This window comes from Leucopleurus acutus (genome assembly GCF_964270905.1).
Source record: "Leucopleurus acutus genome assembly, chromosome: 7".
Classification (NCBI taxonomy): domain Eukaryota; kingdom Metazoa; phylum Chordata; class Mammalia; order Artiodactyla; family Delphinidae; genus Leucopleurus; species Leucopleurus acutus.
In genome coordinates, this window is record NC_139150.1 from 33473855 (window position 1) to 33489075 (window position 15221).

The 15221-nt window shown below is 49.0% G+C and overlaps 1 protein-coding gene across 1 annotated transcript in view; it reads left to right on the forward strand.

The window, feature by feature from the left end:
- GABBR2 (gamma-aminobutyric acid type B receptor subunit 2) overlaps positions 1-15221 on the forward strand; it is a gene marked incomplete at both ends in the record, with an annotated part of 366596 nt that overhangs the window by 273895 nt on the left and 77480 nt on the right. Inside the window, 3 exons of the mRNA XM_082842255.1 lie at positions 6017-6097; positions 10258-10408; positions 13326-13458. Of these exons, the coding sequence (XP_082698381.1) occupies positions 6017-6097; positions 10258-10408; positions 13326-13458 (365 nt within the window). The remainder of the gene's footprint in view (positions 1-6016; positions 6098-10257; positions 10409-13325; positions 13459-15221) is intronic.

Here is a 15221-nt window from a genome sequence, read left to right on the forward strand (position 1 = left end):
TTGTGTTTGTATGTGTCCTTGCAAAATGTGTATTGCTGTTTTGTGTGCATATTTTGAATTTGCATCGACATAACTGGATTACATACTTTTTCTGCTTTTTTTTCCAAGCAAAAGTTTGGGCTTTTGAAGTTTCACAACGGTCATTTCCTGGCTCCTGCACGCCAGCACTTTGTTTTTAAGATACCTCCATGTTGCTGTGTCTGCATCTAGGCTGTGGCTCTCACTGCTCACTCCAGGGGATGTACGCCTCCATTCTCCCAGTGACAGCCACTCAGGTCACCTTCAACTCCCTGTCTCCAAACATAATAAGTGTCCTTGTACATGTCCCCTTATGAACCCAGCTGGGTATTTCTTTAGGACAAATCCCCATGAGCTGAATTGTTGGGTCGGAAGGTGTGTCAACACCCAACATGCCTAAAATTTGCCGGATGTCTCTTGGGAATGGCCGTACCCATCTCCACTCCCACCAGCATGAGGAGTCCTGTGTCCCTACCTCTCACCCACAGTTGGTGTTTGCCAGCTCTCTCATTTTTTGCCAATCTAAAGATATAAATTAATATTATACTGTGGTTTTGAATGTCATTTCTCTGGTTACTGATGAGTTTGGACATTTCTTCCTGTGCTTCTCCGCCATTTGTTAATTGTCAGTTCTGATCCTTTGACCACTTTTATTTTGAGTGTATTGTCTTTTTCTTGGTGATTTGTAAGAGTTCCTTACGTAATCTAGGTTTCAGTCCCTTTTTGGCTTTAGGCTTTGCAAACATCTTCTCCCATTCGGTTACTTGTCTCTAAACTTAAAGTCCCTGGTGAACGGAAGTTCTTAATTTTGATGTGCTATTTTTTCTTTCTTTCTTATTTTGATCCTATGGTTTGGGCTTTTGAAGTTTCACAACGGTCATTTCCTGGCACCTGCCCGCCAGGTCCTAGCTGGGCACAGGGGGTACTGAGATGGGTAAGACACAGCCCCTCCCCTCAGGGAACCCCCTGGTTCAGTGGGGAGCAGACGCAGGACCCCAACTGAGTGTGAAACGTCATTCAGAGGAGAGGTGCTCGGCTCCACCTGGCAGATTCTAGGAAGGCTACCTGGGAGAGCTGGCATCCAAGATGAATTCTAAAGAACCAATGAGAGTTACCCAAGAGGAAGAGAGAAAAGGTGTTCTAGGTGCAAATAGCCTGTTGTATCTGTATGTGTTCTGTGTCCCCTTGGGTATTCAGCTTTTGCCCTGAGCCAGTTTGCCTATAAGTCACTGGACAGATCCCCCCCTTGGCAGGATTATTATACTCCTGGGGCATTTGGCCAGTGTCCACCTAGTCTGTTAAAAATCTCAAAACAAAGGTCAGTGAAGTTAACTTACTGAAAATGCGACAGTGGCGTACTGTTTGTGGATAGAGACGAGTGTGAGGGAGAATCCAGGCCAAGGGAGCACAGTCGCTCTCTGCTTGGTGATGCTGAGAGGTGCTGCTCAGACCTGTTTCCACCCAGTGGGAGGAGAGTGACCATCTAGGGCCTGTCCACAGGGGCAGGGTGGATGAGGGGAGTGAAAAATCACTTCCTGGGGAATGGCTGGCCAGCCTGGAGAAAAGCAGAATCAAGGCCCGAAATCAAAATCACAGTGTTGCCATCTCTGAAGCACGGTCAGGATCAGGAGTTGCTGTGATGTGTGGCCCCCAGGCAGAGCTAGGACTGTGAGGGCAAGTCTCGGAGAGCAGACTTTCGCTTGGAGTGAGGAAGACCCTTCAAAGCAGTTGCAGAATCGTGGAACGAGAGCTGGAGGGCACAGAGATTTCCCCGTCTGGCCCACTTGTTTTATCAAGACCCAGGCAGAGGATGGCACGTCCCTGGGGCTCCTTATTGAGGAGATGGCAAAACCAAGACCCGTTCCAGGGGCCCTGTCCTCCAGCCAGAGCTCTTTCCTTTCCCTGAGTCTGGGATTTTGTTAGGGAGTCCTAGAATGGAGTAATTTTATAGAATCTTTGATGTTCATTGAGCCAAGGTTGTCTTTTGTTTTACACCTCAGAGTTTTACATTTCTTTATGTTTGCAGCAACAATTAAACTGTAAAAGACACGCATACTTCCCTCAATGCAGACCTAGAGTCAGTTGAGGAAGAATGAGCATTTGGGGCTGAGGGGAGTAGAGCCCAGGAAGCAGGGTGTAGGGACCAGCTGCAGCAGGAGGTTGGCGACCCTACACCCAGCTCTCCCACCCAGGGGTTGTGATACGGGAGGGAGGCAGGACCGCTCTGTGATTGAAGCAGTTCCCCAGCCCCGTCTCAAGGATGCTCTCAGGCCCACAGCCAGGGAGTATTTTCAGACTGGACTTTTTTGGCAGCCTAATTTTCACCAATAGGACTTATTTTCTTTATGTATCATCCAAATCCAAAGTTGGAAATAAAGAAAGAATGCACTTTTTTAAGAGAATCCTTTTTTTTGCACCACAGCAAGGAACCAGTATTATTCTGCAGGAAAAGGGGCTCTTTGTTTTATAGTATTTTGAGCCTCTGAGAACAGAAAGTGTCAGCATTGCAGGGTCCTTCGTCTAATACAGTGGTTTTCAACTCTAGTTATGCGTTAGTCAACTTAGGGAACTTTTAAAAATATGGCCACCCAGGGTTCACTCCTCAACCCCCCAGAGGTTTTAATATAATGGATCCATGTTGGGACCCAGGCATCTGAATTTTCTAGAAATTCCCTAGGTGACTCTAGTGCCTGGCCAGGACTGAGAACTATTTGAACCCCTGCGGTGCACTTTGTAGATGGAGAAACTGAGGTCCAGAGAAACGGAATCATCTGTCCAGGGTCACATGATAAGTCAGTGGCAACCTACAGCAGGGCTAGCAGGGCAGGGAGGGTGGCCAGTGACAGACTCAACGCCACAGCCCCTCTCCCTCTGCTCTATTCTCTGCTGCCCCCATGAATCCTCTTTCTAGTCTGTCCGCAAATCCCCTGTTCCGCAGTCTTCACGTCTGTATCCAAATAAGTGGTCGATGTTCTTTGCACAACAGTGTTACCAAGGAACCCAAGAGTTAAAAGTTGGAAGTGCCCACCTATCATGGTCACCACCTGGCTGGGCCGTGGGTGAAAGAAAGAACACAGGGGACACCATCCTTCCCCTGCAGAGCCAGGAGGGGCCCTGGGCAAAGTGCAGGGGATGCGACCCTATGCTGCCTGGGACCTCAGAAACGAGACTTCAGGTTCCACTCGGGAACTGACCGGCTGGCAGGAATCATAAGGCTTGGGCACACCTAGGGCATGGCTGCAACACAGCTTCTCACATATCACCCATGCCTTGAGCCCACAGCAACTGGGGAGGAACAGTACTCAGGGACGCCTTCCTGGAAGAGGTGGATAGGGTTTGGACATGTTGGTTTGGTAGAGGAAGGGGAAAGCTACCTTCCAAGCAGAGGGACCATTGTGGGGAACAGTGGTAGTAAGAAAGCACAGGGAGTGTTTGGGGACCTCACAAATAGCTCACAGTTACTTTTGTCGTGACTCAAATAACTACAATTTATTGAACACTTCCTGTGAGGCCCCAAGCCAGAAACTGCCTATAGTCTCCTCTTTAGTCCTCATAGGCACTCTGAAAGTTGAAATTTTACCGTTACAGCCATCCACTCACAGGTCACAGGCTAGAAGGGAAATATTACTGGCATATGGGAATAATTTTACCCACCCGGTAGGGCTGGGTGATGCTGCAGTCACTAAACTACAAGGTCAGAGATTATGAATTATTTTTTAATCTTTGTAACTCCAACCTTCAGCACAGAGCCTAGAACATAACAGGCACCCAGTGTTTATTGAATGAATGAATGAAGTGATTAAACTAAGGGATTTAGTATAAACATCCTTCATCGCCCAGATGTCCAAGGTCAGCTTGGTCAAGGATGAGGACATAAGCTAAGCTTCCTCCACCTACACTGCTGCTTTTGAGGGATTCTTTATTATGAAATACCTGGGCCTGGCATGCAGTAGGCTCTCAGTAAGTATGGGCTGAATGACCAGCAGCCCTGCTCAGTATGGGTGGGGAAAATGCTCTGAATTTAGAACTAGGGGAGTCAAGTTCAGGCACCCGCTTGGTCGCTGCCCAGCACTTGGCTCTGAGCGTTCACTTAGCTGACGTGAAGCTCCTCCCTCACCTGTAAACTGGGGTGAATTATGCCTGATTCAAGGTTTGCTATGGAACCCTGAATACAGGAATGTGTGAAGCCCCCCACCCCACCCAGCCTCCAGGCACTGCCCCCGGGGAGAGATTACGGCAGTTATGGTCATTGCAGGAAGCGGTACCATGGGATGGATGGTACAGCAGGTGTATGAGTCAGAGGGTCAGGCTGCGCGGCTGGGGGCGTGGTGAGTTGCCAGCCGCACCACCGCCTGGCTCCTGATGATTTATTCCAGGCAGCCTGCATATTTCATGTGCTGCCTCCCTACACCAAATAAATAAATCAGGGCCTCCTCCGCTGAGCAGTAGGAGCTGATTACGGCTGAGACTTCAAAAGGCCAGAGCAGGGATGCTGGAGCTCCCAGCAGAGTCTGCTGATGTGACATTTAGGAGCTGGGTGACCCCTGCAAGTGACAGCCGCCTACACAGCATGAGGCCTCCCAAATGGCAGGGAGACCTTTGCAGGGAGAAGGAAGTGACTTTTACAGCCCTGTTTTCCACCCCACAGTTAAAGGAACGCAGGCAGAAGTGTGGCCTATAGGATTCCCTGTTCCGTTTCCTGAATCCTTATAAGGAACCAGCAGCACACCTGCGTCTCTGCAGAGACATTCACTTAGAGCCGGAGGCCCAGCAGGCAGCTCCTCTGGCCACGTGCTTGGAATTCCTGCTGCTGTGTCGCTTTATAACCCCTGGGCATTTTGAGAACCAGGGTCTGCAGCTCTGGGTACCTGCCTGCCCCGCCGGTGGGCAGGTGGGCACTCCTCTCTGTAGTTATTACACTCAGGAGGCACAGGTGGCGTGTGGAACTCAGCCCAGAACTGTCACCTCTCAGGGATCCCATTAAGGCAGCCGCATGTCAGGGAAGAGCACGGCTGTGGGAACAGTCCTGGGTTTGAACCTGGACTCTGCTCTTAGTATCAGTGGGGCTTTGGGCAAAGCCACAACCTGCCTGAGCCTTGGTTTCCTCATCTGTAAAGTGGGACTGAAACCACTTAACTGCACACAACTGTGAGAACTAAACAAGAAAAGACATCTAAAGGTGAATCCCCTTGGCCCCTCCCTGCCCACTTGCCACCTTGTCCAAGACTGCGCTACCCTGGGAGCCCCACTCTCTACTCCTTGCCTTTGGCTCTTTGCCTCTAACCCCACCTTTCCCTGATTCAGCTTCATCTGTCATCAGTATTCCCTCACAAGCCTTGAACGGATCCTCTGTTCAAAGGGTTTCTTGTCCCTGTCTTGGTGGCATGTGGCATTGCTGGCCAGCTCCCTTGTGAAATTTTCCCTTTCCTTGGCTTCCAGGATGCCCACTCTGTCGTGGCGTCCTGGCCCATCTTTCCCAGTCTCTTGTAGCGTCTTTGCTCTGCCCACCCCCAGGGCCTGGATGGGGTGGGAAATAGAAATGATGTTCAGTAAGGTGGGAGGCTTACTGCCAGAGGGATGATGTGTTTTTGTCTTCAAGGCTCTAGGGCTCTCCTGGGGCAGGGGGAGCAGAGTGGTCCATGCACTCCTAGAGGGCAGAGCCAGATGGCAGAGGAAAGTTACAGAGAGACCATTCAGCTAATGACCCTGGAAAGACTTGGTAACAGGCAGAGAGTCCAGTTATGGGGGGGAGTAGGCTCCCCATCTATATATGTACAGCAAAGGATGGGTGACCAGTTGATGAGACGACGTGAGAGGGTATTTGTTCCAGCCCAGATCAAGGTGAAGGTTTTGTGATTCTACCTGGAAAAGGCACTGGGGAAAGGAAAAGCCTGCAAGAATATAGCCAGAGCCTGTGGGGGAGCAAGAGCTGGGACAGGAGCACCCAGACAAACACAGGACTTGGATCTAACCTGCCACTGTCTCTTGCTCCCCGCAGACAGCAGGGAGGTGAAGGTGGGAGAATACAATGCTGTGGCTGACACACTGGAGATCATCAACGACACCATTAAGTTCCAAGGTAAGGCAGGTGGACTTCTCAGAGGAGGGGGCCTGCTCAGGTGCTCCCAGGCCTGCATATTGTTGAGGGTTGTGGATGAGCTCAGAGTCCTTGGCTCTGTGGGGAAGAGGGAACATCCTCTCCTCTCAATCCATGCACTCGCTCACTGAGGACAGGATACCATCACCACATGGGAGCTGGGTTCCAGCCCCTGGGATGGGGCACTCGAATTTGCATGGAGTGCTGGCTCTCACCAAAGCGTCTGTGTTTAAACTGTTGAATGGCCAGAAGTAATTCTTTTTATGTGTGGCCCAACTAAATTTTCCTGTGTCACCTCCTCAGAAAAGACATGGATGGGCTGGTAATAAGGCCTCTCCACTTGCTGCTCTTCCTGGAAAACCATTCCCTCTCTTCTGCTGGAGAACTTCTCCTCAACATCGAGACCCAGATCAAATGACACCTGCTCTGTTCAGCCTTCCCTGATGCCCCCCAACTGAGTTAACGGCTCTCTTCTCTTTGCTTCCACAGTCTTTTGTCTCTGCTTTTCTTATGGCCTCTGTCTCTTTGCATTGAAATTAGTAGGTTATTGGACCATGAGCTCCCTGACTGGATCCTATTTGAGTTTAAATTCCTGGCACCAGCCAGGGTCTGGCACATGTTGGGGGCTCAGTGATATGTGATGAAAAAATAATACATGATTGATCAAGTAAATGAATGAGTGGGTGGGTGAATTAAATGAATGAAAGGGTGAGCATATGAGTCAGTGAGGAACTGGGTGGATGGATGGGTGGGTGGGTGGGTGGATGGATGGATAGACGGACAGCCTCATCACGGGGTGGCTGTGGAGGAAGCGGCCATGCCCATAGCATCCAGATGCTGCTGCTTTGAATCCACTGGGAATGCAAAGAACAGACAGCTGGCTTTCTGCACCTGGAGCTCCTTCTTAAATCCAAGGCCACCAAAGAAGGCTCTCCCATGAACCATTTGGTTAGATTTTGGATCTGTGGGATTCCAGAAAGCTCCAGGTGGCCTCAAAGAGGAGGTGTGGTCTTCACAGTCCCACCTGAGGGAGCTGTCACCAAGACCGTAGTCATCTATTACCTCATGGAGCCACAGAAAAATTCTGAAAGTGGGTGGATAAGTCCTGTCATCCCTGTTGTACAGATGAGGAAAGGGATCAGAAAACTCCAAATTCACACAGCCTGTGAGAGGCAAAGCCAATTCTAACCATGGGAGTCTGATCCCCAAGATAGGCCTATTTGCTCCTGGACGCAGGAGATCTGGGTTTGCTGAATAAGAATTCTGGGTTTACAAATTGAAAGAAAAATTCAAACAAAATAAATAAGAGACACAAAACAGAACTGAGAGGAAAAACATAAATAAAAAAAAAACCCAGCCAGGAAAATAGCTAGTTATAGTTAGGAAGCACGAGGCCAGGATAACACTGAGGCAGCAGCTGTTCCAGGCTTGCCTCCTGCTTCTCAGAGCTTCCCTGCACCGCCCGGAGGGTGGATAACCAGACTCTGAACCCAGAGCCGAGCCAGGACACCTGGGCAGAACCCAGCTCTCCTGTCCACACCCTGCCTGGGTTCAACTCTCACCCAGACCCCTGCACCAGCCCCCTGTGGGTTTTACCCACCCGTCACCAGTCTAACCCCCTCAAGTCCATTCTGCCCTCAGTTGTCATGTCACACTGAAGAGGCCCACACAGTCCCCATTGCTCACAGCGAGGGGCCTCTCCCTGGGGTGGTTCTAAGACCTCCAGGAGGGGACCCCGCCCCACTTCTCTGCCTGCTCTTTCAGGTCTCCCCAGCCAAACTGCTGACATTTCTGCAAATGTGCCGAGACTTCACCATGCCTTCGCCTGTGCTGGGCCGTCGGCCCAGAATGCCCTTTCTTCCATGTCTTCCTAGTAAACAGCCAACTACTTATCTTCCTGTCAAGACTCAGCTCCCACATCATCTCCATTCTGTAGCCTTTCCTGACCCCATCTGGCGGAACTGCACGCGGCCGCCTGTTTCCTGCTCAGGCCTCCCTGGGCCTGATGTTCACACACCACCTGGACCCCATCGCTGGAGGCACTTTGCATAGTGATTAAGGCACAGGCTTCAGGGCTAGGCAGATCTGGGTTCAAATCTGTCCAGCTTTGCTACTTACTAGCTATAAAAGCCACTTAACACCTAAAAAAATGTTCCCTCACCCCGTAAAATGGGAGTAATCTTCTCTACCCATGAGACTCTTAGATCAAGTGAGAAAATCTCTATTAAAGTGCTCAGCTCATGGTAAGCATTCAATAAATGTGCTTGCTACTGCCTTTTTAAAAAAAACAAACAAAAACATGGCTAGTGTATAAGTTCCCTGAGGGCAGGAACTGTGTCTTGCTTACCTTTGAATCACTGGTGCCCCACACCAGGCCTGACAGTTGGAAGGTGATTATCAATGATGCTGCCCATCATTAATGAGGACGAATGAAGGAAGGATGGTGATGAATGGATGAAGAATGAATGAATGGATTGGGTGGGGGAGCAAGAAACAGGACTGCTGCTGTTACTAACACTTCTGATAAGCTGTTACCATTTGGCTTCCATAATGACTTAGCTAAGATGCACGGTGAGAAGGTGCCATTTTGGGGGAAGACAAGGTGGAAAAAGAGATGCTGATTTTCTGAAGTTGTTTCTACACAAGCTAGTGGTTATAGTAGTCACATAACCTTTGATCCAAATCTAGCCCCCTTGCTTAGTGCCCAAAGAGGAGCTTATTTACACCAAGAACTCATGGGCACTCACAGCTCTTGTGTTGGGGATCCAGAAGGTGCCTATTGCAGCCCAGGCTATGTGGGGGGAGGGGGGAGGAGGACAGGGAGTGGGAGGAAAAATGTCCAGGTGTTGAGCTTTTATTTCTGGAAGCAAGAGATGGTGTTACCTGTATCACCTTGAGTCTGCTTTTGCCCTGACTTGCGGCCCTTGAGGCCACTCTTATAGTGTTACTTTGCATGTAAGTGCTTAATGCTTTACATTAACCAAGCCAGCAGGTTTCTAGCTGTTTTTGAACCTGACAGTTCCCTCTACTGCTTAGATGATTCAGACTCTTTTTATCCACTGATTGTTTCCAAACACATTTGAACTTGCTAGCAGAGTTTTTTAAACAGATGTGCAGGGGAGTTCTCAATCCCTGCCACCACATCTGCCCATCCTCTGCCTGTCTCCTGGGAATGGAGGCATAACCTAGGTTGGCACCCGTGGCACAGCTGTGGTGGGGTCACTGTGACCCCTGGTGGGTCTCCCAGGTTTGGCCACTCTTGAACATCTGACCGATTCAAAGTGTCACAGTTCCACAGCAGAAACCTGACCTGAAATAGCAGCTGAGAAAAAAGGGATCTGCAAGAAACAAGAGGTGGGCAGGTGAGGAAAAGGGTGTCCCTGCATCTTTCCTCCCAAACCAGCCTGTATCTGGTAAATCAGGACAATTTTGCCACCATCCATAAACATGAGTTTGCTCTGAGGCCCTCAGGTCTCCCCCAGGTGCCCTTGAAGAATGAGCAGAGACATCTCTACAGTCACGCAGCAGGATGGAATCCCACAGTTTCTGTCCAGTCCTGGCACAGCAGGGAGGGGAAGGCATGCCAGTAGCTTCTGCCTCCCACAGTAAGTCTTATGAAAATGGAAAACCAGAAAGAGCTTTTATAGCATAATGACCTTGAGGCAGAAAATCCGCAGCCAGAGCACATATATGTCTCCACGGAATTGACAGGCAAGGTTTCCACCCTGTTGAGGGGTGGCCATTATCATGTGTTAGCGCAGAGTCCTTGAGAGCCCAAGCCAAGTTCCTCACCCCAAAGACAACCAATGGTACCTACTCACAGCACCCAGCCCTGCGCCTTCTAAGCCACTGGTACCCTTGGGGAATAAATGGCGATGGGTTTTCAACATGGTAATTAGACCAAATTCTAGTCTTCTAATGGCGATTAAATGCATCACAAATCCCTTATTGATTCTGTTTAGAGAAAGAAATAAGGCCTGGCTTAGGCTCCCTACTGGCCAACCGCTGGAGCCCGCTCACCCAGTGACGTGTCCTGCACAGTTTGTGCACAGGTGGCGGGTGTCAAGGGCATCCAGGCAAGGATGTTCTCGGGGACTGACTGTGCGCTGAGCTCAGCTGATGCCTTTTCCTTGATCTTCTAGGATCCGAACCACCAAAAGACAAGACCATCGTCCTGGAACAGCTTCGTAAGATCTCCCTACCTCTCTACAGCATCCTCTCCGCCCTTACCATCCTGGGAATGATCATGGCCAGCGCTTTTCTCTTCTTCAACATCAAGAATCGGAATCAGAAGTAAGTCACTCATGCCCTCCTCTTGGATAGTGCTTTCTGGGTAGACAAGCCTCACAGACAAAGTGTAGGAGCATCACATAACACGTTCTCCAGGGGCACAGAAGTTACTAGGGCAGTTTTCCAAAGTGTGCCGCTTAGTTACTGGGATGTCATTAGATGTTTCATGTGAGTGTGTGTGTGCACGAGCGTGCGCGCGCACACACACACACACACACACACACACACACACAGAGGCAGGAGCACTGCTTGCACAGGAAGTCTGGCTTAAACAAAATTGAAGGGTCCAAGTCCACAGGTCTTCTTGGAATTTTGGCCATGCATGTGCACTGTGTGGTGGTCCAGGAGGAGAAATATAGAAGCAGAATTCCCCAAACGTCTTTTCCCCACCCACCAGCATCTTCAGGAAGCACTGCCAGAGGGAGATCACTGAGTTCAGTAAGGACACTTCCCATCCATACAGCATATCACAGCCCAGGAAGCGCCTCCTTCATCATCTCGGTTGACCCTCGAATAACGACCGCAATTGCACATGAGAGTGCCGGCTCGATGTCGGAGGGCTGGAGAGCCCTGTCCGAGACCGCACTGCTGCGTGTAGCAGAGCCTATCCCCTGGGTTTCTGGCCTTGATCCCTTTTCCCCCACGCGTGCCCTTCCCTCTCCGGAGGAGACCAACTCACTTTCCGAGTTATTCTGGCCAGCCATGGGTAGTACGGGCCACCGCCCCGGGCGGTGGTGTTTGCCGAGCACAGCCAGCTTCTTTGGTTTCCGTAGAAATCCCTGACCCCTGCTCCCTGCCTTGTTGTGGGAGTGGCTGAGCAGGGCTCAGAGGGTGGGCCTTCACGGGGGGAACAGCCTCGGTGCCCCCCAGAGGCGGCGCGGCTCTGCTGTCATGCCCAGAAGACACACAGGGCGACCTCCTGGGCTGCAGGGACGAGCGCAATCCCAAGAGAAGAGGTTTTCCTTCTCTCCCTGCTTGCCAAGGAGGCACTTGGCGGCTCTAGAGCTTTTGTTGTCGTTTCGGGGTTTGTTTTCTTTTTGTTTTTGGTAGCAGCTGCTTAGGTCAAACCTGTTTGCTGAAGAACAAAAAGTTGTATTCACCTGTTGTTTTTACGATAACACAAATATTGCCTCCAAAAAAAAACTGAAGCAACTCTGATCTACTCCATACAAGCCTTAAATGATGACCGTGCATGTTAGCACTCGACACAAGGCCCTGGGTACGTGGTCAGCTCTTAATGTTAGATTCCCTTCCTGCAAGCTGCAGTAGTTTTTGTCATAACAGCAAGTTGTCCCTGTCATTAAGACTATACTCCTTTAATTCCTAACTACCCCCTCTTGGCCTCCTGTGGGGGAATTACCATTACTCTTTCCAATAGGCTGGCTTCCGTGTGAATTTTTTTTTCCAATAAATTTATTTATTTATGTATTTATTTATTTTTGGCTGTGTTGCGTCTTCGTTGCTGTGCGCGGGCTTTCTCTAGTTGCAGTGAGCGGGGGCCGCTCCTTGCTGCGGTGCGTGGACTTCTCACTGCTGTGGCCTCCCTTTGTTGCGGAGCACAGGCTCCAAGCACGTGGGCCTCAGTAGCTGCAGACGCAGGCTCAGTAGTTGTGGCTCGCGGGCTTCAGAGCACAGGCAGCAGCTGTGGCGCACGGGCCTAGTTGCTCCGAGGCACATGGGGTATCCCCAGACCAGGGCTCGAACACTTGTCCCCTGCATTGGCAGGCGGATTCTTAACCACTGTGCCACCAGGGAAGTCCCTGTGTGAATTTTTTGACTGGCTTTTCAGATTAAAAAATCTACAAAGAGATAGGAAATAAATGTCACTGTGGTTTCAAATCCCCCTCTCTTCTATCTTCCTTAATGCTACTCATCTTTTAAGGTCTACCCCATCCAGGAAGCCTGCCTCAGTTCTGGCCTCTCCCCTCCTTGCTTCTTATGGTAATAAGAATGAAGGGGCCTTAGCGGTTCATGGTTTACAAAAGGACCTTCAGGGACCCAGTCCCCTCTCAGCTTCACATGTGTCCTAGGCAGTGGTATATGTGCTTTTATAGGTGAGGAAACTCAGTCGGCTAATTGACTTGCCAAGGGTGCACCTCATGAGGTCACAGGGGTGCTTGCTGGACTCAGGGCTTTCAATTCAAAAGCCCATGAGGGGTCCACAATTTACAGCTGGCTTTTTATCACTCTACTACTTTGACACTGAATTTTTAAATGTGAAAGGATTAATAGAACTGCAGAATGCAAAAGAAAATGCTCAGGGAACAACTGACCATAATTACAATCTGCAAAAGAGTACCTGGACCATGGGGGCACCTGAAAACCCAAGACATTCTGAACAGATTGTGCTGGGGGAGCCAGACACATCTGAGAGTAAATTCCAGCTGGCTGATGGTTTAACACAGCCTGGTGAAGACAGGGGGAGGATGGGGGTGGGGACTCCATTGTCCATCTCCATCACCTGGTACCGGGAGGTACCATGCGTGTGGCCCTCTTTGTGCTCAGGGCAGCCCATCACTGTGGAAGGTTGCTGAACATAGATTAGAATTCTCTAGATTTGGCTGTCTTCCCAGCCTCAGCCAAAAAAAAACTGTTGACTTAACATCTTTGTGTAAACTAAAAATTAATGGTTGAAGAAGCCGGCAATACAAGCTGTCCCCAGAGAAGTGATAGGTGAACTTGACTGAGAAGACAGGAAAATCAACAACTAGAAATCGATAGCATCGCGGTCCTATAGTGAGGGGGAAACAGCCCATCAGAGGCAGCACAGTCTCGGGGAGGGTGCAGTGAAGGAAACCAGGGTTTCCATTCTTCTCTCCCTCTCTAGCCTTGGTGACAAGATACACATTCAGAAAATATTTGCTGCAGGCGTAGCTAAATTAACAGCTCTGCTAACTATAGTATCTCTTTCTTTTGTCAGGCTGATAAAGATGTCAAGTCCGTATATGAACAACCTTATCATCCTCGGAGGAATGCTTTCCTATGCATCCATCTTTCTCTTTGGCCTGGATGGGTCCTTTGTCTCTGAAAAGACCTTCGAAACCCTTTGCACCGTAAGTCATTCTGCACATTCCAGTGGTTTGTGATACAAGGTTTTCTTGGTGACCACAATCACCAAAAACACAGATACAAACCCAGAACTGCGTGAAAATACATGAACAGGCAGCAGACAACTTGTTCAGCCATTCAAGCAGTTCAACAGGGCAGCGTGGTATAGCTTTCAGACCAGAATGGACTTAAGTATTGCCTGTAAAATTAAGAGCCTGGATTTAACAGGCTGTTGCTAGAAGACAGCCCACTGAGAATGATTGAATAACCTAGAAAAGCAAGGGAGAAAAATGCCCACCCAGGCACTGTGCCTGGGGTCAGAGTCAGGGCTGTGTAAGAAGGAACAAGTCTGCCCACCAACCTTGACGGCCATCACAGAATATAAGGAGAGGTGTTTGTATGGATGACTTTGAGTTGTACAGAAAAGATCGCTTTCCTTATTCTCTATTTAACAGCAGTGTTTCTCAACCCTTTTTTTTGCTAATTGCCCCCATAAGGAGCCTTTTTAGGCTTTTTTTTTCTAATTATCCCTTCTTGAAATTTCAATACCAAAGATATACTGTATTTCTGTTTATGTACTGTATATATACCTATAGTTTCTATATAAAAGAGTAATAAATTTTCACATTCAAGAACCAGTGTTGTCCCCCTTGGGAACTATATCACCCCCACTGAGAATGCATATATTTAAGGAAGCCCAAAACAGTGTAATTTATTTACTATATTTTAGCAATGTTATTTTGAAAATTAATTAACATGTTTAAAAATGTTGTTGCCTAGTTATTGTTGTTATTAGTTGTTTTTCTTTTTAAGGCGTTTGTACGTTAGCAGTTAGCAATTGTGTAGAACTCAGTTGAAAGTATCATTGGCTTACTTTTTAGGATGAGGATGGCCAGTTGGGATTTATTTCTGGACTTTACTGTGATCTCTCAGAACTGGGTAGGACATGCAGTAATTCATCCAATTCCCCGCCTGGAGGACCAGAGCTAGAAGGGATGGTCAAAGGATCAGTGTTGACCAGATTAATCCAAAAGCAACTCTTTTGTTGTTGCTGTTTTCTATTAAGGTGTTAAGAGCAACGTAGGCCCTTTTTTGGAAAGCAGTCTCTTTTAGATTGTATTTGCTGCTCTGTAGTCTCAGTGTCGCCCACTACTGGACGATCATAAAGTAAAGGTTGGCAGTGAGGATTAAACAAGTGGAGGACCCCTTAAATGTGCTGCAGGTCACCACCCACACCTTGGACTTTCAGGACTGCATCGGGTCTGTCAACTTAAAAAACATGCGCAACGTGAGAATCGTGAGTTAAGTTTCATTTGGGACAAAATGAGGACTATAGCCCGGGAGACAGCATCTCAGATAGCTCTGAGAAACTGCTCCAAAGAGGCAGCGGGGAAGGTCAGTATATATGTGATTTCGGTGAAGGGGGGGAGTACGTGCAACCAAGCACAGATTTTTTGCAGGAGGTTACTGCTAGTCATGAGGAGCAGACGTCGCCATGAAGGATTTTAGTGCTTTTCTAGATATGAGGAGATATAAGAATTGGAATCATAAAATTGGCTCCTAAAAATATCTAACTATCTGAAGACCTGTTCTGCCAGGTTTTCCCAGAGCACAGAGTGCCTCATTCCTGCTCTCCACCCTGAACTCCTTTCAGGGGGTATTGAAAGTCAGCAGCTGCAGCAGCACGTGATTTAATCCTTGTAGAGGTGGATGGCAAGTGCCAATTTGTAGTTGACAGATCCCCAGACTCTGGGACAGCCCGTGGACT